Genomic DNA, 23,186 nt, shown 5'->3' on the forward strand with positions numbered 1-23,186 from the left:
TTGATAGATAGAGAGGGAACACAAGCAGGGAGAGTGGCCTCCTGCTGAGCAGGGAACCTTATGCGAGGCTGGATCCCAGGACCCTGGGACCATAACCGGAGCCAAAGGCAAAAGCTCAGCGACTGAGCCACCCAGGCGCCCTGTGCCAAAGCATCTTACATTCCTGCTTCATGGGGGAGGAGGCAGGCAGCAGGACGGAACCTGCCTGCCTGCCTGCCTTCCTCTGGACATCTGCCCTCCCTGGCCAGTCCAAGCCCTCAGAAAGGCCCAATCCTTAGAGTTGCCAACATTCTCAATGACCCATCAGCAGACAGGAACTTGTTTATTGAGAAGGAAGCAAGTGGGGCATTTGCATTTCTGGGGTTTCTGGACTGGGAGCTAGTTCCATCTGGAAGCCTGCCCCGCATATCATCATGGATGAGGCATTCCCATTGCCCACTCAGCAGCAGAGAAAACTAACACTCTCAAGGGAACATTGGCAAAGATACCTCAGCCAGGAAACGGCAGAGGTGAAATTCAAGCCCAGGGCTGAACCCCCTGCTGATGGCTTGGCTGCCCGGTGTCCTTAGCCTCAGCTCCTCCCCTTTTAATATCCCAGGGACAGGAGGGTTGAAGGCACCACCCACAGAGAAAAAAAACTAGAAGTCACATCTCCCTCTAGTGGTGAGGGGGAAAGATTTCCCTGAAGAGATTAAAGGAGGTTGTGTCAACTCTCAATAAGGTCCTTAGAGAACAACTTCCCCAGGCTGGTATTATTACAGATGGCACAACTAAGGTGCAGAGGATAGAAGAACCAGGCCAATGTCACACAGTTAGCAGTTAATTAAATAGAAAAAGTGTTCTTGTGTCTTACTTAATGTCAGGCATGATGCTCAGAGCATGAGATCCACCGGGGAGGATATGTCGCTTCAGCAGCACACATATTAAAGTTGGAATGATACAGAAGAGATGAGCATGGCCCCTGCACAAGGGATACACTGGGAAAGAGGACACTGTCCCTGCCTGTTATGAGCTAAATTGTGTCCTCCCAAAAGTCACATGTTGAAGTCTCAAACCCCGGCGACTCAGAACAGAACATTATTTAGAGATAAAGTCTTTTTTTTTTTAAGATTTTATTTATTTATTTGACAGACAGAGATCAGAGGTAGGCAGAGAGGCAGGCAGAGAGAGAGAGAGGAGGAAGCAGGCTCCCACTGAGCAGGGAGCCTGATGCAGGGCTTGATCCTAGGACCCTGGGATCATGACTGGAGCCGAAGGCAGAGGCTTTAACCCACTGAGCCACCCAGGCGCCCCTAGAGATAAAGTCTTTAAAGGGTAATTAAATTCAAGTAAATCTGGGAGGCACCTGGGTGGCTCAGTCAGTTAAATGTCTGCCTTCAGCTCAGGTCATGATCCCAGGGTCCTGGGATCAAGCCCTGCATCAGGCTCCCTGCTCAGTGGGAGCCTGCTTCTCCCTCTCCCACTCCCCCTGCTTGTGTTCCCTCTCTACTGTCTCTCTCTCTGTCAAATAAATAAAATCTTAAAATATGTATATAAAAAGTTGCTCAGCCTCACTCCAAATGTGAAAAATACCAATAACAAAGAGATTTAAGTTCATTTCTGTCAGATTTACAAAAGATTTTAAGTTTGATGATACTATATGTTGGCAAGAATATGGGGAAATAGAAACGCAGTAGGTTCTTAGAATGGATTACAAATTAGGACAACCGTTCTGAAGAGCAAATTGGCAATCTTAACTTTGAAGATGCGCAACAGAATGACAGCAATTCCACTCCTCAGGTTATACTTTATTTTATTTTAAAAACTTTTTTTTTAAGATTTTATTTATTTATTAGAGAGACAGACAGAACAAGCAGGGGAGGGGGAGAAGGAGGGGGAGAACCAGACTCCCCGCTGAGCAGGGAGCCCAACACAGGGCTCGATCCCAGGACCTGGGGATCACGAGACAAAGGCAGATGCTTAACCAACTGAGCCAGCCAGGCCTCCCTTCCCAGAATATACTTTAGAAAAGTTCTCACAAATGTGCTCAAGGAGACGCCTATAACAACCTTCACTGCATCACTGTTCGTGAGACCAAACATTTGGACGACAGAAAAATAAAAAAGTAAACTGTGATATAGTCACGCAAGGGAATACTACACAACATTAGAAATGAATGAACTAGATCTCCAGGTATCAACATGCTCAATCTCAAAAACATTATGTTGTGTTAAACAAAGATAATAGTATGTTACCAGTAGAGGCCACTTTTTTTTTTTAAGATTTTATTTATTTATTTATTTATTTATTTAGATTGAGAGCACCCAAGCGTGAGTGCTGGGTGGGGAGCACAGGGAGAGGGAGAGAATCTCAAGCAGACTCCTCACTGACCATGGAGTATGGAAACCCACGTGGGGCCAATCCCACGATCCTGAGATCATGACCTGAGCTGAAATCAGGAGCCAGCCACTCAACTGACTGAGCCACCCAGGCACCCATAGAGGTCACTTTTAGGCAACACGTTTGAGCAGTGGAAACATAAACAAGGCAAAAGGGCCCACAGTGACCACCAAGCTGAAACAGGCTCATCAAGCGACCCACCTCAAAATAACCATAGGCCCTAACTGACTAATTACAACCAGGAGCAGTTCCAGAGGCTACAAAAAAGGGAAAATTCCATACAGTCCCTTACTTCTTCACCCCGCCCTTTAACTATAGCCCCTCATGACCACCTCATGGCAGACAGTCTCTCCTTTGCTGTCCTGCCTTCTGCTCCCTTGCGGTATATTCAACCTTCCTCTCTCTGGTTCTGCCTTAGGTGTATTTTTTCACCACTTGTGCCGGCTCCCATTCAATCAGAATACGCCACATTACCATTTATGTATATTATTAAACCAAAAAACGTTTTGATATGTATTAATAAAATAAAAGTATAAAAACATAATGGGAATGATACACATCAACTTGGAGATCACGATTATCTCTGGAGATAGGAATAGCATCTCATTTATGCTTGAAATTTTTTTAATAAAAAAATACAGCAAAAGGTTAATTCTCAAGTTTCGGTCAATACATGGGTATCTGAACATGTTTGCTTGACACATTTAAGAATTTTAAAAACATTAAGAGCCAATTAATTAAAATGATGAACAACTCAAGAGCTCATCTATGTGAAAATGAAACATCCTAAAATCCAACCGAGGACCCATGTGAGAGACTCCAAAGCCAATCCCTTAAGTTTTCCTTCTTTTTCAGAAGAAGAGTTTGATAAAATGAGTGGACCTAGATTCCAGGGTCTGTACAGGGGGATACAACATATTAAGAGCATGGTTTTCAAGACACACAGACCTGATTCAAATCGTAGCTGCCTCATGTATTCATTAAATGATCTTGGAGAAACCACCCCCTCTCTCAAGTTGGTTTTCTCTTTTATAAGATGGAGATAAGCTGACCAGATGGCAGATAGCACAAACCAGCCCCAGATCCAGGGATACCTGAGAATCAAAGGGAAGCTGGTAGATCAGAGAGACCAGCCCCGTGGCCATCAGCAAAAGGCTGGGCTTGGGTGTGGACAATGGCAACCCAGAGCCGAAGACAGAGCTCCAAGAAGGAAATCAGGCCCTGTTGGTTCTCGGACAGATAGACCCTTACTTCTTCCCTGCCTTGCACTGGGCAGACCTTGGCCAGTCCTATCACCGTTACCAAGGGCTGAGAAGGCAGTGGCTGGGTGGGGAAGTCAGTAACAAACTCCAGTGCAGTGAACTGGCTGGCACCTCAGCAGCCTCTCCCACCACTCCTCTTCCCTCTCCCTGTACCCTAAGCACTAAGTTATGGCAATGGGTGTTAGTAAGAGACTTACCTGGGCCGCGAGGAACAAGGACTTTCTCTAGAGATGCAGGTGTCTGTTCAGCACAGTACGAATTAGGGGTGCGGACTGTGCCCCAGAGAGTCTCCTTCCCAACTCACCAGCAATACACTACACTTGGGCTATGCCACCTCCCCCAGGCACTTAGTCCTGGCCCCGAGGAAAGGAGCTCACAGGGGCAGATAAGAGATGCCTGAGGGGCACACACCCAATGAGAGAAAAGATGCCATACAGGACTACCTTATCCAAACACACCAGAGTTAATGGACTTGGCAGGACAACAAATGAAAATAAGCATTTAAAATATCACTCTAAAAAAGAAGAGAGAGGATTTTGGAAAGATGAAGGGGGAAACGAGAAATTATAAGGAACCAACTACAGAACCAGACATGAAAAATGTTATAGATGAAATAAAGCCCTGAAAGGCTGGGGTGAATAGCGGAGTGGGTATAGCCAAGGACCAAATAAACAAGTGGAAGACCAGGTTCAGAAAATTCCCTAAAAGGCATGACAAAGTTATAAATAACTGAAAAGCAGAAGGTTATGCCAGTGTTCTGTGAAGCTGGCTATCCCTGAATAGCATGGCACATGATATAACCAGGGGACGCCGTGGTCAGGGAGCCACTCCTGCACCTCTCACTGTAAAGCAGTTCCCCTCGTTGGATGCTATGTTGTTTGCGACTGACTGCACCCCATGGATGGGGCATACTTGATTCCCCAGATAGTGACGGGAGAAGAAGAAAGGAAGGAAGGGCAAGGAAGGAAGGAAGGAAGGACAAGGAAGGAAGGAAGGAAGGAAGGAATTACAAAAGGGTTGAACACAAATATACCCTGGACTTTAGGAATAACAGTACCCACGGATGCAAATGGCACCAGGATTCCAGCTCTGCCTTCTGACTTTGCCTTTCCTGCTCTACCTCAGCCTCTTTGACCTCAAGCCTTCTTCTTTTAAATGCGGGGGAAATGGTTACCTATAGCTGGTAAGTTTTACTTCTTAATCCACCCAAGACAGATGGATCTCAAGATGCTGGGTACCACATTTAAGAATCCCATGGAACAGTCTCCTTGGTTCAGCTTGATCTAATTATTACTGACTAATTATTCATGCCAAGTGTCATATAAACATAGCAGGTTTTCAGGATGCCTGGGTGGCTCAGTCGGTTGGGCCACTGCCTTCAGCTCAGGTCATGATCCCAGCATCCTGGGATCGAGTCCCGCATCGGGCTCCTTGCTTGGCAGGGAGCCTGCTTCTCTCTCTGCCTCTGTCTGCTTGTGTGCTTGTGCTCGCTCTCTCTCTCTCTCTGATAAATAAATAAATAAAAATCTTTTAAAAAACCAAAAACATGGCAGGTTTTCAGTTAATTCAATCATTAGGAAAACTTCTCAGAAGATGGAGACAGACAAATGTTTGCACAGCAGTATATTTTACACCAGAACAAAGCCTAATGTACAGTTGATGTCTAGTTAGTTAAATGTCAGTTCCCTGCTGCCCTTCTTGCTCCATCATCAGCGACTTGTAGTACTTATCCTGGTGGAGATGGGAAGCCACTGAGGAATTTTAACCTGAAAATGACATTGCCAGGTTTTCTTTTGTAAAGACTGCTGTGTAGCAATATGGAAGTTGGACTGTATAAGTGAAGTTGGCAATAGTTATCTTTACAGTTTAATCTTTTTTTTTAAGATTTTATTTATTTATTTGACAGAGAGAGACACAGTGAGAGAGGGAACACAAGCAGGGGGAGTGGGAGAGGGAGAAGCAGGCTTCCTGTCGAGCCCAATGTGGGGCTCAATCCCAGGACCCTGGGATCATGACCTGAGCTGAAGACAGAAGCTTAACGACTGAGCCACACAGGCACCCCATTTAATCTTTTTTTTAAAGATTATATTTATTTATTTGACAGAGAGAGAAACCATAAGAAGGGGGAGCAGCAGGCAGAGGGAGAGGGAGAGCACATGGAGCTCGATCCCAGGACCCCGGGATCATGATCTGAGCTGAAGACAGATGCTTAACCAACTGAGCCATTCAGGCACCCCTATAATTTAATCTTTAATTGTAGAATATCCAGATGGGTTCATGACTGAAGAGGAATTAGCATCACCCAGAGGTGGATATATTGACAGATGGGACTTTGTCTTCTCTTTTTTCAGAAGGTAAAGAGTGACTATTTTTCTAATGGATATTGCATCATGGAATGTGGAAGCACAAAGTTAAAAATGGATATAAGAGTAAAACTATGCAAAGGAGTGGACTGTGCTGGCCATATGCCTGTTTAATCACAGCTCCATTCCTCACCCTTCACCTGCTCTGCTCTGCATGACAGGGGGCTAAGTCCTGACAATTCCATTTCCAGAGTTTCCTTGCCAAATGGTCCAGTTAGTTTCAGCTAATGGCAGCCAATGCCAGGCAAAAGGAGATTGAAAGGGATGGGTTAGAGAGGAGGGAAAAGATCAAGAAAAGAATGTGTCATAGAGGCCAAGGGAGGAGAATGTGCAATTGATTCAATTCTCCAAATATGTTAAGTGTGAACTCTGGGCCTCATTCTTATACTCAACACATCAGACCCCCAAGAAGACAAAGGCCTGGTCTGTCATCCTCAAGTGGAAGGACAGACATCTTCAGGCAGAGACTGTGACCACCAGGGTGACTGAATTCCACCTGAGAGACAAGGGGATGATCACCCACTGTGTGTCAGGAGGCAGGAAAGATAAGGTAAGGCCAAATTAGATATCCATGAGCCTTTTGCGCTCAAGGGATTAAGGTTCTGTCTTTTGAAACGACATAAAACTTACATGAATGCCAAGACTAAATCCCTTAATTTTTTTTTTTTTAAATTTTCCGACCACAAAGTTTAGGATACTCACTAGTGCTAATTTTTCTCTTTGGGAACCCTGCACTCCTGTCTCACCATGGAGGTGATCCCTCAAGGAATGAGCTGGCACCCTGGCCAGGTTTTGAATGGCATCTCTGCTAAGAATTAACAGTGTTAAATATTGCAAGATCAAGCAAAATAAGAACTAAGATGTTACCAACGGATTTAACAGGGAAGCATTTGTTAGAGACCGGGTGAGAGCAGTTTCCCTGGGTGGGTTGGGTGAAGAATAGGAAATGAACATTATCCGAAGTAGGACTGCAATGAAAAGGAAAGGTAGTACCAGTGAGGGAGGACAGTTTCCTGAAACAAAAGAGATCTGAGCATTACCCACAAATGACCAGAAAAGAACCCAGAGTCCCTCCTGGTCATCAAGATGGTTTGGGTTTGCTTACAATAAAAACACCTATCCATTCTGCAGTCCCTTACCTAGTCCTCCTTGAAGTACCCCAGACTATTTCTCCTGCTACACCTGGAAACCTTAGCAGCCACTGGAAGTCAAGTAGGACTAGGCGATGAGATCTGAACACTGACCCCTAATCCTACCTGTTTCATTAGCATGCCCAGGATCCCAAGGGAGCAGAACTCCTGGGGTCTGAGAAGCAGCCAAGAGAGGGTAGAGTCCTAAAAGTCAGGGACCCGGGTTCCAGTTCCGTCTCTGCCACTCCATAACCTGACACCCTATAGCCCTGTGACTTGCCTCAAGTTGATCCCCGAAGTCTTGAGATGCCCAGGAAACATCGCTTGGGGTTTGAGTGCCGGCTACACCAATGCACTACGGTGCGAACTGGGCCTCCGCTTTCCATTCTAGGAAACACCGTTTTACGGAGTAAACGAGAACATCGGTCAGCTAACCACTAGGCATACAGCAAGTGCTCGGGAGATGCCAACATCACCGACTCCCGTCCTGCCCAGGTACATCTTTTAGCTCTCCGCCGCACGTAGCAGTGGGAGTGGGAAGTGCCAGCGCTCGGGTCAGCGCCCCCCACTCCAGCCGCCCGGGCGCGAGCCGCCAGGCGCGACGGCAGTGGTGCATTGTGGGGCTTGTAGTGTGGGGCTGGTGTTGGGTGGGTGGGCGCGGCCGCCGCAGTCGGAGCGGGGCCATCTTCCGCGGGCCGGCTGGTTCGGCCTGTGCAGCCCGCACCCGTGCCCCTCGCCCTGTCCGATGGCTCCGCGGCCGCTGAGCCCCTTGGTGCTGGCGCTGGGCGGCGCCGCGGCCGTGCTGGGCTCCGTACTCTTCATCCTCTGGAAGGCCTACTTCGGGCGCGGACGCGAGCGGCGCTGGGACCGGGGCGAGGCCTGGTGGGGCGCGGAGACTGCCCGCCTCCCTGAGTGGGACGAGTGGGACGTGAGTGCCGGGCGAGGGTCTGGGCCTCCGCGTGTGCGGCTGAGGGGTGTGACGCCCCGCGAGGGCAGAAGCGCCTAGGTCGGGGCTCGGCGCTGCAGACCCTGGCGAAAGGGCGCGCAGTGGTAGCCGGGCCGTCGTGAGTCCCACAACCGAGGGATGGGTGGGCATTTCGGAGGGTGTGCGGCACCGCCCTGCGCGGCCGGGAGACCCGGGCCTCCTCGTGGGCGCCGGAGCCACGAGGGCGCGGCCCCGGAGCTCAGTCGAGCCCGCGCCCGGTCCAGCCCGCGCCCGGTCCAGCCCGCGCTCGCCCGGCGCCTGCGCAGTGCGCACAGCCCGCGGCCCAGGGCATGTCGGGAGAGGCCGCCGCCCCCTTCCCCGGCGCGGGGCGGGGATGCTAGTTTATCCCCTTCGGTGTCCCCTGCGACCCTGGGACGTAGGGACTGTCAGTCTCAGGAGGCTGAGGCTTCGCGGGGGACAGAAATTTCACCGAGGTCACTCGGGAGAAGCCAGAAGAACGGGGTTTGGGATTCAGGACTCTGAAGACCCCGCTGGTCCCACTGCACCAGGCCTTGCCTTCCTGCCCGTTGACCGGTGGAGGGCGGGGATGGGTGCTTTGGTGTCTTTGGTCTTCCCTCGGGAAGGGTCCGGCAGGAGGGTGCCGGCCGCAACCTGACCTTTGCCCACAGCCTGAAGACGAGGAGGACGAAGAGCCAGCGCTGGAGGAGTTGGAGCAGCGTGAGGTGCTGGTGCTGGGGCTGGACGGCTCGGGGAAGAGCACGTTCCTACGCGTGCTGTCCGGAAAGCCACCGCTGGAAGGCCACATCCCCACGTGGGGCTTCAACTCTGTGAGGCTGCCCACCAAGGACTTCGAGGTGGACCTGTTAGAGAGTGAGCAGAACCCCCCACACACACACCGTCTCCCCCATCACCTCAGTTGGACCCAAGCCGGGTCTTTGCTTGGGTGTGTCTCCAGCATGTATATCTCAGCAGGACACATCCCTGTATGATATTCTTCCCCTGCCTCTCTGGGGCACAGGATACAGTCCACGCTCTGTATTCTGACATGATGGGCCATTCATGATTGGGCAATTCCAGCCTGGTCACTGCCTGTCCCTTACCCCAACTGAAGCTCACATGCCTAACACTGAGATTCCAAAAGCTAAAGTTTCCAAACATCTGCCAGGCATTACTTAATAAAACCCTCCCAACAACTCCACAAAAAACTGGAAACAGTTATTACCCTTGTTACATGCATGAGGAAAGGGAGGCCCAGCAAGTTAAATAAAATCCTGGCTCACCCAGCTTGCCAGTCTGCTAATGCAGACTCTCTGGCTGGAGGCTCTCGATTTTAAGCAGCATGCTGCTACATTGCTTTTTTCTGAAAGGTCTTTCTTCTGTCTGTGCTTGCACTGTTCCCTCAGCCTGGAAAGCCCTTCTTCCCTTTAAAAACTACTATACCTCTTTTCAGGATTTAGATCAGAGGCACGTGGGTGGTTCGGTCCACAGAGCATCGACTTGATCTCACGGTCATGAATTCAAGCTCTGCATTGGGTGTGGAGCCTACTAAAAAAAAAAAAAAACAATAAAGAATCTTAAAAAAAAAAAAAAGATTTAGATCAAACATGATATCCTTATGAAGCCTTATCTGATTCCCAGGCTAGGTTAAGGGCTCTTCCTCTGAGCTGGCATATGCTGCATACCAGCCTATGTCCCTGACGAGGCTTCTGGGGCACAGATGAGTCTGATCCAGCTTTGGTCCCGAGCGCCCAGCCTCAAGCAAGTAACTGGGAGAACTCGTTGAGTGAGTGATCAGAAAGGGTCTGGGCCGCCCCTGTCCTCAGTATTAGGCTTCTTGGGATTCCAGGAGAGGTTGGCAGAGGGGCTATTCAGAAGACAGCAGTACTTAGCCACCTGTGTCCAGCTGCAGACTGGGTGTGAGAGAGTAGTGGACTTCTACCAGCCAAAGGGCTCAGACCATAAAGACTAGGTGGGTTTAGTTAAGCAGCAGCTGGTGGGATCAGACTCTGAGGGCCTGGCTATATCTTTCCTCCCTGCTTGTGGCAAACGTTGATATTCACCTGGAATTTGGTCCTTTAAACAAGACTTTACCTGTCTCCCTTTCTTGTGCCAGGGATGCAGAAGGGTCAAGTGGGATTCTGCACTTGACTCCCACTCTGGCAGAGATAGTAACCCCCAAACCTAGGAGAAGGGGGTTGGTGTTTTCATGTTACCCAAGAGTCTAAGGTTCAATAGAGTCACTCCTGATCACCCAGATCTCCCATTCAAGCCCTGGAACTCTCCCTTCCCATGACACTCGCTTGGCTATAGTCTACAGTGCCTGGCCTGGAGGCCAGCCAAGCATGAGCCCTTTGTTGATCTTTGATGACTCTTCCCTTCCTCGCCCCACTTTCTATATCCTATCCATTTGATTAGCTAGTTCTTTCAGCTTTATTTTCCAATAGATTTTGCATCTGTCCACTTCTCCCCACTTCCACCACTGCCTGCTTGGTCCAAGCCACCATCATCTCAGTACTATAATAGCCTCCTTGCAGGTCATCCTGCTTTCACTTCTGTCCCCTACTGTCAGCCAGCAGTATATTTCAGAAACCCATGTCACTCTTGCATAAAACCTTTAAGGGGTTCCCCCACAGTTTCACTGTAGCCTGACAGCCCTCATGTGGTTAAGCCCTGGCCCGCTTTGTTAGCTGTGGCTTCTTCCCCTCTCCCTCTGGCACTGCCTTGGCCACCCTGGCTGCCTTCTGTTTCAGACACATTGAGCTTGCTCTTCACTCTGCTTGTAATGCTTTCCTCTGCCACTTCCCTTAGCTAGCTCCTTCTCGTTATCCCAGACTCAGCTCACATGCTGCCTCCTCAGGGAGACCTTCCCAGACCGCCCAATCCAAAGCCACCCCAAGCCATTTTCACTTTTTCTTTTTTATTTCCTTTCTGAAATGTGCTTATGTGCTATTGCTGTGTCTGTCTTGGTTACAGAGGGAGCTCCTTGAGAGCAGGGCCCTGTCTGCCTTGCTCACCTCTGTATCCCCAGCACCCAGATCAGTGCTTGGCACCTAGTAAGCACTCAGTAAATATTTGTTGAGTGCCTGCTATGTGCCAGGCATTGTGCTGAGGGCTTTGGGGGGATCCAGATGTAAACAGCTCTAACTCTCAAAGAGCACAGAGTCCTCAAGTGTCAGAAGTATATCCAGAAACTCTAGGATGCAGTGTGGCTAATGGGGACTGTGCAGAGGGACAAGAAGGCAACTCAGGTTGGGGGTACTATGTGGGCAGCCATGTGGTGGTAGGACTGAGTATGCTGTTTTCAAGGAAAGAAAATGGGGTGACCAGACTGAACATGAAACACTGAATGGGGAATGGTTATGTATAGGCTGGGCAGGGAGTCTTGGCTTCTGACCACACCATTTCTGTCTGGGAGAGAAAGCTAGGAACTGGCAGGAAGCAGCTCAGGAAAAAGAACCAGAGAGTACAATTTAATGGGCACCTTGTATGCTAGTCTGTGAAAGGCACATTGTGTATGGTACCTTTGGGTTTTCCTGCAACCTATTAGTAGGTAAGTTCAGTAAGGAGAACGCTGCTACTCGAAGGTAGTGAGTTGCCTAGGGAGCCCCAGCTATCAGAGCCAGAGCTAAACCAGATTGGCTCCAGAACCTGTGGTCTTCCTTGCCCCTGGTTGGTGGAGCCTTGGGAAGCTGTCAGTGGGGTGGTATGGGGCTATATGTAGAGAGCCGGGGCCCAGAGAGGCTCTGAGCTGGCCCCTGGCCTCTCCTCAGTCGGTGGCAGCCAGAACCTACGCTTCTACTGGAAGGAGTTTGTGAATGAAGTAGACGTGCTGGTGTTCATGGTGGACTCAGCTGACCGGTTGCGGCTGCCCTGGGCCCGGCAGGAACTGCACAAGCTGCTGGACAAGGACCCTGACCTGCCTGTTGTTGTGGTGGCCAACAAGCAGGTGAGGACCATGGGAGGGAGGCTGGCTTAGACCAGCTGGGCTTGATGCACTGATCCCTGGGTAGGGGCAGGGAGCACAGGAAAGAGATTCAGGCCCAGGCCTGTGATCTGGAGCACTCGGGTGAGATACTGTCCCCAACTCTTCTACCTGTGCTTTTTCCTCATCCCTGATCCTCATTTTCTGTCTGCCTTCTTCCTCACCTCCCTGCCACCCACTATCCTGAAGAAATGAGAAAAATACTAAGCATCCACTATATATAAGGTATGGTTTTGAATGACATTTCACATTATGCTTCTAATTGATCCTACAGGATCCATTTTACAGATTGGAAATCTGAAGCTCAGAGAGGTTCTGTAATCTCCCCAAGGTTATACACCTTGAAAATAGTGGAATTGCAATGACTAACCCCAAAACTTGTGCCTTTTCTACTCTGCCATGTCCTTGTGACTTCCAGCTCTAGATCAAAGACCTAAGCTGGGAAGTGATAAGTGGAACATATTCCAATAACAATAACAAATAACATTTATAAGTGTGCTTACAGTGTGCCAGGCTAAGCACCTGACAGTCATGACCTCGCTTAAATCCTACAAAACCCCATGATAGGCCTTGTTATTATCCTCAGTGCCCAAAGTTAAAACTGGTATGTGGCAAAGCCAGGACTTGAACTCAGATCTTCCTCAAAGATTCTGCTCTTAACCATGCTCTACTTCTCTTGGGCCTTTGGCCCAGCCACCCTCAGCATCACAGACTGAAGGTGCCACTCTCAGTGCATGCCAGGTAAAACTTTGCCACAGTACAGAGTTCTGTCATTTTTCCTGTGGCCTGGCCCACGTTCCTGCGAGCCATGGCATTTGTTTCCAACCTGACTTGGAGAGAAGCTATATGTCTTTGATCCCAGTTTCCCCTGCCTATCAGGATATCCTTGAAAATCATTTATAAGCATGTAACCATATGTCCTAGTCTGCCTGGGATGGCCCCCATTTATGGCTGTTGTTCTGGTATAATTATTAATAGTGTCCACTTTAAGTCTCAGAAGTACCCTGGTTTGGATGATGAATTACATCATCATTCTACTTATAAACTATAATTATGAGGATAACTGTAAGTGCCTCTCACAATGCCTGGCTTATAGGAAGAGCTGTTTCTCACCGCAGTGGCTAGTGGTAGTATGAAAAGAGGTTGGTACGAAGGAAAGTCAGAGATGAGAGAATTTAGACCAAGAGGCCCAGAGGCCACTTCTGGGAACTTAGGCCCCAGTGTTCCCCAGGATAGCCAAAGAACAGTTCTTCTCATGGATGACAGCGTGGGTGCTGGGAAACTGAGCTCTGTTCCAACCGGCTTCTCTGTCTCATCCCAGGACCTGAGTGAGTCCATGAGTATGGTGGAGCTACAGCAGGAGCTGGGCCTGCGGGCTATCGATAGCCAGCGGGAGGTGTTCCTCTTGGCAGCCAGCATCGCCCCTGCAGGACCCGGCTTTGAAAACCCTGGCACCGTGCATATCTGGAGACTGCTCTTGGAGCTTCTCTCCTAGGCCAGCTATCACCAGCTTGCCACCCAACCCTGAAGACCCTAGTCCTGCCACTCCTCCTGTCTACTGCCAGTGTGGGCCTGAGGCAGGAGCCATGTAGCAGGACTGCCCTTCTCTCCGCCCACCCTCCAGAGCAGGGCCTGGGCAAGGCCAGGAACCGCATAGAAGCCTTCCAACGGTGAGGTGGCCATGAGGCTGAAGTGGGGAGGCGGGTGAGGCAGATAGTGGAAGAGCATAGTGTCTGGCTCACTCCAGGCTGGAAGTGGATTGGGCTTTCACCGCTGAAGGCACCTCCTTCTCTGATGTGTACAGTAAGGTGCTCAGTGGGCTCGGTTCTCCTCTCTGCAGGTCCCAGTGACTGAGAATCGGGACAGCGTCAAAAGTACTCCCAGTCTAAAACCATTCCCTCCTGGTGACCTCATGCCCGTCACGCAGGCGGGTTCTGGGCAGCACACAGTGAGCCTTGGCTCCAGGGCCCACAATGTCCTGCAGCCCCAGCTCCACCAGGCTGGCTCGAGGCCTTGTGCTATCTCTGCCTCTCTGGCCCTGGGACCATCATTTTTAAAGAGATGGCTTCCTTGGTTTTTTTCTGACTTGGAGATAGATTTTCCAGCCATGAAGATAAGAAGGGCTGGGACGAACCTGGAGATCCTATCAAGGAGTTTTCCGAAACCTCCCTGCTTCTGCAAGCTAAAGGCCTGCCTGCCAAGACTACAGCATCAAGTGGTATTCAGCCCTGAGCGGAGACATGGAGGGCTTTCCTCCCCCTCGTCTGGGGACAGAAACTGCAGCTCTATGCCAGTGCCCGTGTTTACAGAAGTCTGGGGACGGAGCCTATGTCCCCGAGGAGAAGACGGTCACCTGGAACTCGGTGTTGGCCTCAGAACTGCATTCTAATTATTTATTTATTTATACAAGGAACAGACCAAAGTCTCGGGTTCTGTTTCTAGGTGCTGTTATCAAAGCCCCAGATGACTGCCATGGAAAATTTGTGTCTTTGAGGAAAACAGCTAGAATTGTGAGACGTGATAACCTGCAGGTGTCAGTGGAGACAAAGCTCTAGCTTTCCCCCATTTACAGCTATAATCGGCATCCCCCTTTACCCTGACCCACATGAACTTAAAACTCTGCCACTTGGCCCAATATGTCAAAAGGACACAATCCCCTCCCATGTAGCTGGTGACTGTAGGAGAGGACATTTCAATCATGTAAATCCAGGTAAACAAAAATGGGAATTAGCAGATTAGCCAACAGGATACCTGAGGCTTTGGGTACCTCAGTCTTTCTGGACCTGCTGATTCCCCAGCCAAAAGTTGGACAGAATTTCTATTCTCTCCAGTGCACACTCACAGTTTATTTATATGCTGACACTTTAGTGCAGGCCAAGGACGGAGCCTTTTGTCTGCGCTGAGTAATCAGTAGCCACAGATGGACTTTTTTTTAGCAGAGATAGCCAACTCAGTTTGCTTTTTAATTGAGAATAGAGATGATGTGCCTTCATTTCACTTGACATTGACTCAGCGCACCTCAGTTCCATGCTGTGGCCTACACGAGAAGAGGCACAGGGAGGAAGGTGGGATGGATGCTCTAGAAGTCCAGAAGTGTGACGAGTTACAGTGGCGTGCTGTGCTCTTGGGCTGTGGGTGTATGACAGAATCACTGTCCTTTGAAATTCTAATTAACTTTCTGCAGAAGAAAGATTTGACTGCTTTTATCTTAAATATTAAAGGAATGACTTGACTTTTAGAGTACCCTTTGAACTTTTGCCGACAGCTTTTCATTTTGACATTTAAAGATTGTGAAACTTTACGTCTTTGTTCTATAAACTTCACCTTGTTCTCCAGTGCTTGACATTTACCTCTGGAACCAGCATCGTTGTAGGGGACCCTTTTCTAATTAAGATCTCCCTTTGGTCTAATGAGTATCGTTATGTAATACAGTTTTCAAAGTCTGCAGTGAGGGGAGTGACCTTGAATAGTCATATCTACATGAGTGACCTCTGAAGACCACTCCCAGAACTGACGGGTCCCAGTGGTACACCGGAAGACACAAACCACTGAGGGGGCCTGAAGGTCCAGAGTACCACCCTGATGCTTGTGCAGAATATAGATGTTCTCTTGACCTGTGTGTGTGCCTCATCACATTTGTGGCTGACTGCTGCACTCCTCTGGTGCGACTGCTGGCCTGTCGTCCAGGCAGAGTGTCAACAGTGCTCAACCGCTCTGGTGTCTGCCAGGACTGGGCAAAGTGGAGAACGGGCCTCTCTTATGAATAGCCGAGTGCCTGGCCCGTGCTGCTCTTACCCAGTTGCTCCTGAATGTGACTTTCTGATTCACCAGCCCAGATCACCTGCTCCTGGGAACCAGCCATTATCTGTGGAGTTCATCTCAAAGTGAGTTTTCGGAGCTAGCCTGGGCGACACTGTTCCCCACAAGACTGCCCCAACACTATAGCTCCCAGCCTACCTGAGCATGGGATATGGGTCAAATGTCAGCCCCTCTCCTTTTCTAAGGAAGGCAACTAGAAGGCAGGCTCTGGATCTGAGAGAGCAGGTGGGCACTCCATATCAAAAAGAAGCTTCTGCTTCTGCCTGCCTGTTGAACCGATGCCTGATCATTCACCCTGGCACCAACGGCTTCTGATCTTAAGAACTAATGCATTGTGGCTTCTGCTTTTCCATCCTCTCACCTGCTGCCAACCCTCTGAGGAGAGGCCGACTTAGCCCAAAGCTTGGTCATGTGAATGGTCTAAGCAAGAAGGCTCCAAGACCACCACCTTGACTGGCTGCTTATCCGCAGGAGCCTCCTCTGGTACCTCTTGCACTGACACACTGGTATCCAGCCGTAAGGACGGGGGTGGGTGGGGAAGTCAGCCCGTCACAGCGCTCCCCTCCCTCCACAGAGAGGTGCTGATGAAAATCTGAGGACTCTTGCCTGTCTGCGTGGATGAAACACTAGATTGCAAAACAACGTTTCCACCTGTCTGTGGAAAACATTTTGTTCTTAAGCTTGCTTAACAGCAACTGCCAGCACTTGGAACTAGCTGCTGAAACTCACCCGTGGTATTCAACCTGGTACACCTGCCCAGATCTCAGGCCTGGAATAGTCTGAGCATCTTCCTGTCACATTTGTTGGCTCACACATCTTCAGTCGTTTCTAAAAGCTGTGCGAAGAACCTCCAACTTTTCCTCATTTGCTGCCTCTGCGAGGTGGGCCCATGAGGTACATAAGGAGAATTCGCATCAAAGATCTGGAAGTGAAGAGGCTTTGCTGTCCCACCCCAAGCCCTGTGAACCCAGACCCACAGGGTTGTCAAGGACAGATTGCATTAAGGGAGACCAAGTGGCTGTTTGAGACACACAATAAATGCCAAAAACTCAAATATGGTTTCATTTGAATTCTGATTTTGAGGAGTATATCCTGGGTGCTTATAGTTCCAGTGAGGGGCAGGTATGGGGGATGGTCCCAGAAGTTTCAGTAACATGATCATTTGTATCTGTACCTGGCGGCCATTCCTTGGGAGTTCTAGCTGATGGGGCCAGAAGTCAGAATGGAGCGTTCCCCCTGCACCTGCCTTGGGCTCAGCTCCGGATGCCCAGGGAAGATTCCTGCACTCAAGCCCAGTCGGCCAGGGGATGTCAAGCTGATTAAAAAGCAGTTGTAACTGGTATGTATTGCTACAGGAAGGCTAGGGCATAGGGACAACAGGACACTTACACAGCATAAGGATGGGGGAAAGTGGCAGAAAAGGCTTTCCAAAACTGGCACCTGAATTGGGTAAAGAAACAAAGGGACAGCTGTCAAAGGCCTGAATTTGGAATGCCATGGAGGACGTTATGAGGCCAAATAAAAGCCCTCACTAGTGGCTCGCTCAGTCTGTAGGTACAGCATGTAATTCTTTATCTCAAGGTCATGAGTTCAAGCCCCAAATTGGGCATGGAGCATACTTGAAAGAAAATACAGAATCCCCTACCGGGAGACTAGATTCCAAAGCCTTTGTGCACACTGCTACAAGGGCCAGTTCACTGCTGGGGGCTAAGCCAGCATAGGAGGGGTTTCTGGGGCCCTGTTTCCAGCCTGCCCTGATAGCGTGGGACAGATGGGCTGCCTTCAGGGGCTGATGGGGAGGATATAGCAGGTGAAAACCCAGGCTTGGCGGTTGTACTGACTTGACTTCAGACCTCACGCTGGCATCTCAAGCCTCGGTTTCCTTACCTGTAAAATGGTGAAGCCACACACCCTGCAGGACTTTATGTGAAATGATCTGCATAAAAACACCAAATCTTTTTTAAGAGGAATAAGGAGAACCAGATTTGAGGTGCCCTTCTAGGCGAAACATTAGGAATGAGAGGGGTTTTGTATTACAATAGCTCAAGATAAAGTATCAAGAGCAGAAGATGCCCAGTGCCCACCCCACAGTGCCTGTGATCATGTTATGTGTCATCACCTCACATCGCCAAATTAGGCAGGCCTGCCCCAGAGAAAGGCCACACAGTGTGTACCCAGTACCCGACAGACAGATGCTATTCAGCAGTCCACCAGTCTCAGGGGACTTGGGGGCCTCGGGTTCCTTTCAGAGCAAGCAATCTCAAGACGAGTAGGAGGCAGCAATCCAGCTACTTCCCCTCTGGCCCTTGAGCCAATCTACTGAGACATACCTCCCAAGGAGCCCAAGGTTAGCAGCAGGCTTGTGTAGAAGGCTTAATGCTGTGCAGGAAACCAAGCAGAGCAATGGAACCGGAATAGGGGACACGAGGAGGGAGGCCACACCTAAGAGGGGAGGAGGACTGTGGCACATTAAGGGCTGGATGGCCTCTCTGCCCGGCCAAGTGGGTTTTCACAGGGACAGTCCCAGAGCTTGGTTGGGAACGGAACACACAACCACCAGAGAAGTAAAATAGTCTTTTTATTATGTACAGGCTATATGTAAACCACCCACCCACTCTGAAAACAGTAGGTTCTGGCTTTTCTCAGGGCACTCAGAAGCTTCTTGGAGACCGTTCCTTCCCTTGAGAAAGGGGAATATAAGTGTGTGCATGCATGTGCATGTGTATGTAACCTTCTGATTCCATGAGATCTGACCAGCCTCATCTAGCCACATGCCCCTCCTTGCCTTAAACCCTGGCTTTGAGTTTCTCTGGTCCAGGAGGAGACCTCAGCCTAGGGCAGGCATAAGCCAATCATTCAACCTCCATCTTGTTCTTCTGCAAAGAATCAATGAAGGTTTGCCACTCCGCTGGGTAAAAACGCTTATAGACGTTGATCTTATTCCGAATCTGTTTCGGGGTATCTTGGTAGTAATTCTTCTCATCCCGGGCCATAGCCTAAGAAGGGAGAAGCCACTTGAGGAGGGCTGGACAGGCAAAGGTTCAAATTCTAGTACTGTTTGAGCTGGGCAAGCCACTTAGTGTCCCTGAAGTCCAGGTTCCTCACCTCAAAAACCATGGGGTATGTGGGGAAATGGGTGCAAATGCCCTTGGGAACCAGGCAGGAGCTGCGGCCAAATATAAGTGGCTAATGCTCCGTCCATAGCTCACTGATCCCACTTGGGCACCAGAATCCAGTGCAGTCAGATCTTCCAATTTTTAAGAGAAGTCAAAAATATTAACTTTAATTCGAAAACTCTCATAATTAAAATGGCACCTAGTTCAAGTTCTTTAAAAATACCATGCAAATAAAACTACATGTCTGAGTGAAATATGAACCACAGGCCAATCAGTCTATTCTGGCTACAAGCATCTGTCCATGAGATCAATTTCCTAAAGTCTCTCTTTCCTTCATTTGCACTCAGTCTTAGGCAAGAGACAAGATCAGACCCCAAACGGTCCAGGGCGCCTTCCTAACAGACCCAACTGGTTCTTCCTGCCAGGCCTGAACCACTCACCTTATAGTCCTCCCCATGATTCTCCACCATGTAGCGCACATAGTCAATGAGGTCTCGAGACAGCGTGTTTCCTTTCTTTTCTGGAAGGCTGGCTTCTGCCTCCAGGTCTACGGTGAGAGAAACCAGGACACAGAAAATGACGTTTTGCCTCCCATACTTTTTGAGTTGCCCCATCACCCTTTCACCCCATCCCAAACCAAGGCCATCAGATGGGCTTTGCCTCTCCAGCCCCAAATTCAGTGCTCTTCAGCCCCTGGGATTCCAGGCCCTGCCTATGACACAATCATCTATCACTGTGGCAAATACCTAAAAGGTAAGTCATCTCTCTTGGGTCTCAGCTGGGTAAAGGGCAGGGACCAAATTAATAATCTCCACTTAGTACTGGGTGCTGGGGACAAAGGTGAAGATACATTGCCTACCACAAGTCGTGGCTTCACTGTTAAAATAGCTAGGCAGGAGCATCTGGGTGGCTTAATCAGTTAGACATCCGACTCTTGGTTTCAGCTCAGGTCATGATCTTATGGGTCGTGAGATTGAGCCCCATGTGGGAATCCATGCTGACCATGAAGTCTGCTTGTCCTTCTCCCTCTACTTCTCTCCCCACTCTCACTCTCTCCCTTACTCCCTGGAATAAAATCTTTAAAATTAATTAATTAATTTAATTAAATAGGTAGGCAAATACTCCCCATTTCTCAAGTAGGAGAAAAACAGCTCAGGGAAACAAGGTGGTCAAATGTTATCCAGGGGTTAAGTGCTAAATTGCTTATAGTCGAAATTATCTTTGACTTGGTTGCCAGGGGCTGGGGTGGGAGGGAGGCAGGGAAATGGGGAGTTGTTTAATGGGTAGAGTTCCATTTCTGAAGATGAAAAAGTTCTGGAGATCTAATGCATGACAACATAAACATACTTAACACTACTGAGCTATATAATTTAAAATGATTAAGATGGTAAACTTTATGTGATATGTTTTCTACCACAATTTTAAAAAATTCTTTTAAGAATGAGAAGTAAAAAAAAAAAAATTTAAAAAAATGAGAAGTAAAACATTTAGAAATTTGACAGAAAATACACCTGATTTTATTCATACAATCCTTTGCAGTAATTCTTACCAGAATTCTTATGAGAATCACTGATAGGAACTCAAGAAATTCTCTATCAAATGCCTGGCCATTTAAAACCCTTTTAACTTAAGGAGAACCATTAACATCTTGGACAGATAAGAGGAAGATGAGTAGAGAATTTCAGAGTATTCCTGTTTCCCTGCAGAATTTACTCTGTTTTAATATTCAGTCTCTATAGCATTAATAAACATGAAACTGATTTGTCACTACAAAGATTAAATAAGATGGTGGAATCTATAAAAATCTGTTCATCCTTAAATTCATGACAAGCTGAACATGTGCCCGAGACACTGGTTTCTTTTCTATCCTCTCGGGCACCTGGCTGCATCCTCCCTGAACATTTCTGACCTCACTTCACATGTTTGAGTTTATTAAGTAGACTGAAAATATCCCAGTCAGAGACAGTCTTAACTTTGTGAGCCCTGGACCAGCTCCCTTCTTCCCTCCGAACCTCAGTTTTTCCATCTGTAAAATGAAGACATCTGAGGGCCCTTTCTGGCCCTGACTGTGCAGCAAGGTGACCTAGAGGAATGTGGACAGCACCCACCGTTTAGCACATAGGGCTTCCGCACAAGCTCCTTAGGCCTCTCCTCTATGTCCACCTCCATGGCCTTCACCTGCAGAGAACAGAGCCTGTGAGACCAGTAGACAAAGGAAGAATCTTAGATGAGGGAAAATTCTAGAGGCTCCTGCCCATCCCAACACGACTGATTATCCATAAGAATCCCTACACATATTCAGGCAGGAACAGATGACTGAGAGAACCAATGCCCCGGAGGCCTTATGGTTTCCAAAAGGGACTCGAGGAAGCAAGTCATCTTTCTGTGCCTATCTAAAAAATGAGCATAATGCTCCTTGCCTACCTCACCTCATGTGTGCTAATCAAATGAAACAATGCCCATGAAAGCTCTTTGTAATTTACAATGAAAAGATATCAGGGGCACCTGGGTGGCTCAGTGGGTTAAGCCTCTGCCTTCAGCTCAGGTCATGATCTCAGGGTCCTGGGATCGAGTCCCGCATCGGGCTCTCTGCTCAGCAGGGAGCCTGCTTCCCTTCCTCTCTCTCTGCCTGCCTCTCTGCCTACTTGTGATCTCTCTCTGTCAAATAAATAAATAAAATCTTAAAAAAAAAAAAAAAAAAGATATCAGATATCTTCTCTATGAAGAGGAGCAACCTGACAGTGCTTGGCTATAGCTTCACATTTGATCAAGAAACAGTAGTGCAATTTTCCTCTGGCATGAAGGGCTAAGAAGAAACTTATCTAAAAGCAATGGCACAGGGTGCCTGGTTGGCTCAGTCGTTAAGCATCTGCCTTCAGCTTAGGTCATGATCTCAGAGTCCTGGGATGGAGCCCCGTGTCAGGATCCCTACGCAGCAGGGAGTCTGCCTCTTCCTCTGCCCTTCCCAAGCTCCACTCTCAGCTTGCTAATAAATAAATAAAATCTTTAAAAATTATTCAAATAAATAAGTAAGTAAAAGCAATGGGACAAATCCAATCAGCAAGTCCATTCATTAGGTTAACTATTGAGCACTAGTTATATTCTAACCACCACTGGACAAAACACAAGGTCCTTGTCCCCAAGAAGATTATGTTGAGGGAAAGAGGCACATGCAATAAACAAATAAATATATAAAACACCGTCAAGTATTTACAAGTGCTATGAGTTAAAGCTGGAAAGAAATTACTGGGTAAAAGAGTTCTATTTTTTAAAGTGTGGTGCAGAAAAAGACTTATTTGGGAGAAACTAAGGAAGCCTCAGACCAAGGATAATTAGATGACTGGGGGAAGGTGTAAGTAAGAGCAAGTAAAAATCCCAAACTCTGGGGAGTCCTTACTAGGAAAGTGAAGGGCAGAAAAAGATAAATCCTGAGACATACCATTGAGATCCCAAGGGACCCAAACAGGTTCATTTCGGAGGGATAAAGAAAATGAGTGGAGAAGAAAAGAGGGGAGCTCCGACCCAGGTCCAATGTGTGCTGGGAAGTAGGAGTGGGTAGTAAAGAGCCCTTCAACCACAGTCAGTGCAAGCTGCCGGAGCTGGCTAGAGGAAGGTCGCAAACCCAGGAAAGGCGTAAGCGTGGCATCCACAGGAAGAAGTTCTTAAACTCAGCTAAGTATGGAGGCAAACAGGGATGAAGGGCGGTGACCCTGCCATGTCAGTACCTTTCTCTTACGGAGGGGAACCGCCTTGTTGGGGTCCATAACCAACCCCATCTCGGCCAGGTTCTGCCGCACGGATTTGGCGTGGTCCCAGGCATGTCGGATGTGGGAGCTACAGGCAAAGAGAGAGAGATCACGGAACCGTCATCTCGCCGGCCGTCCCAGCCGAGGTCCCCTGCCTTCCAAACCCCGGTCCCCTCACCACTCGATCCGTGGCGCTGCTTTCCGTCGAGCATTCCGGTTCAGCCGCTTCCGGTTAACATTGTAACCGAACTTCTGTCTCCTGGTCTTCCCCTTGGCTTTGGGCATTTCCTTGACCACCGAACCGACAACTATAACTGGATGCCTCTCACGCAGCGCCTCGTGTCTCAGACTACTTCCTGTGGATGCTCGCACGGGTTTGCGGGCGTTTTCGGGAAATGTAGTCCACCCTATAGAGACATCATGCAGATTACTATAATGACTAC

At 48.7% G+C, this 23,186-nt stretch overlaps 2 protein-coding genes and 1 non-coding gene across 4 annotated transcripts; 2 read left to right on the forward strand and 1 right to left on the reverse strand.

Annotated features, from left to right (window-relative positions):
• Positions 1-903: 903 nt before the first annotated feature.
• On the forward strand, positions 904-1,006 carry LOC116864464. Its single transcript, XR_004382021.1, has one exon. It is a non-coding gene; the product is annotated as a U6 spliceosomal RNA (small nuclear RNA).
• Positions 1,007-7,786: 6,780 nt separating this feature from the next.
• Positions 7,787-16,953, forward strand: ARL10 (ADP ribosylation factor like GTPase 10). The gene is made up of 4 exons (XM_032851860.1): positions 7,787-8,062; positions 8,749-8,950; positions 11,851-12,026; positions 13,384-16,953. The coding sequence occupies exons 1-4, from the start codon at positions 7,880-7,882 to the stop codon at positions 13,555-13,557; spliced, it is 735 nt and encodes a 244-aa protein (XP_032707751.1). The 5' UTR covers positions 7,787-7,879; the 3' UTR covers positions 13,558-16,953.
• A 1,630-nt stretch (positions 16,954-18,583) lies between these two features.
• On the reverse strand, positions 18,584-23,121 carry NOP16 (NOP16 nucleolar protein). 2 transcript variants are annotated; one of them, XM_032851862.1, is made up of 5 exons: positions 22,922-23,121; positions 22,723-22,831; positions 21,106-21,175; positions 19,438-19,544; positions 18,584-18,877 (listed from the first exon to the last, which is right to left on the reverse strand). In XM_032851862.1, exons 1-5 carry the CDS (start codon positions 23,026-23,028, stop codon positions 18,734-18,736), a joined length of 537 nt encoding a protein of 178 aa, XP_032707753.1. In that variant the 5' UTR covers positions 23,029-23,121; the 3' UTR covers positions 18,584-18,733. The 2 variants fall into 2 exon arrangements, with proteins under 2 accessions (XP_032707753.1, XP_032707752.1); XM_032851861.1 differs by having other exon boundaries at positions 21,106-21,191; positions 22,922-23,107.
• Between the last annotated feature and the right edge of the window lie 65 nt (positions 23,122-23,186).

Source organism: Lontra canadensis, unplaced genomic scaffold (assembly GCF_010015895.1).
Source record: "Lontra canadensis isolate GAN:19392208 unplaced genomic scaffold, GSC_riverotter_1.0 scaffold5, whole genome shotgun sequence".
Taxonomy (NCBI): Eukaryota; Metazoa; Chordata; class Mammalia; order Carnivora; family Mustelidae; genus Lontra; species Lontra canadensis.

Excerpts from the sequence above, each read along its gene's own strand:
- NOP16 (XM_032851862.1), bottom strand. The coding sequence starts at position 23,028 with ATGCCCAAAGCCAAGGGGAAGACCAGGAGACAGAAGTTCGGTTACAAT. Across the intron at positions 22,832-22,921 it reads GCAGCGCCACGGATCGAGTG|CTCCCACATCCGACATGCCT; the intron begins GTGAGGGGACCG and ends CTTTGCCTGTAG. Across the intron at positions 19,545-21,105 it reads GAAGCCCTATGTGCTAAACG|ACCTGGAGGCAGAAGCCAGC; the intron begins GTGGGTGCTGTC and ends CTCTCACCGTAG.
- ARL10 (XM_032851860.1), top strand. The coding sequence starts at position 7,880 with ATGGCTCCGCGGCCGCTGAGCCCCTTGGTGCTGGCGCTGGGCGGCGCC. Across the intron at positions 8,063-8,748 it reads CTGAGTGGGACGAGTGGGAC|CCTGAAGACGAGGAGGACGA; the intron begins GTGAGTGCCGGG and ends CTTTGCCCACAG. Across the intron at positions 12,027-13,383 it reads TTGTGGTGGCCAACAAGCAG|GACCTGAGTGAGTCCATGAG; the intron begins GTGAGGACCATG and ends GTCTCATCCCAG.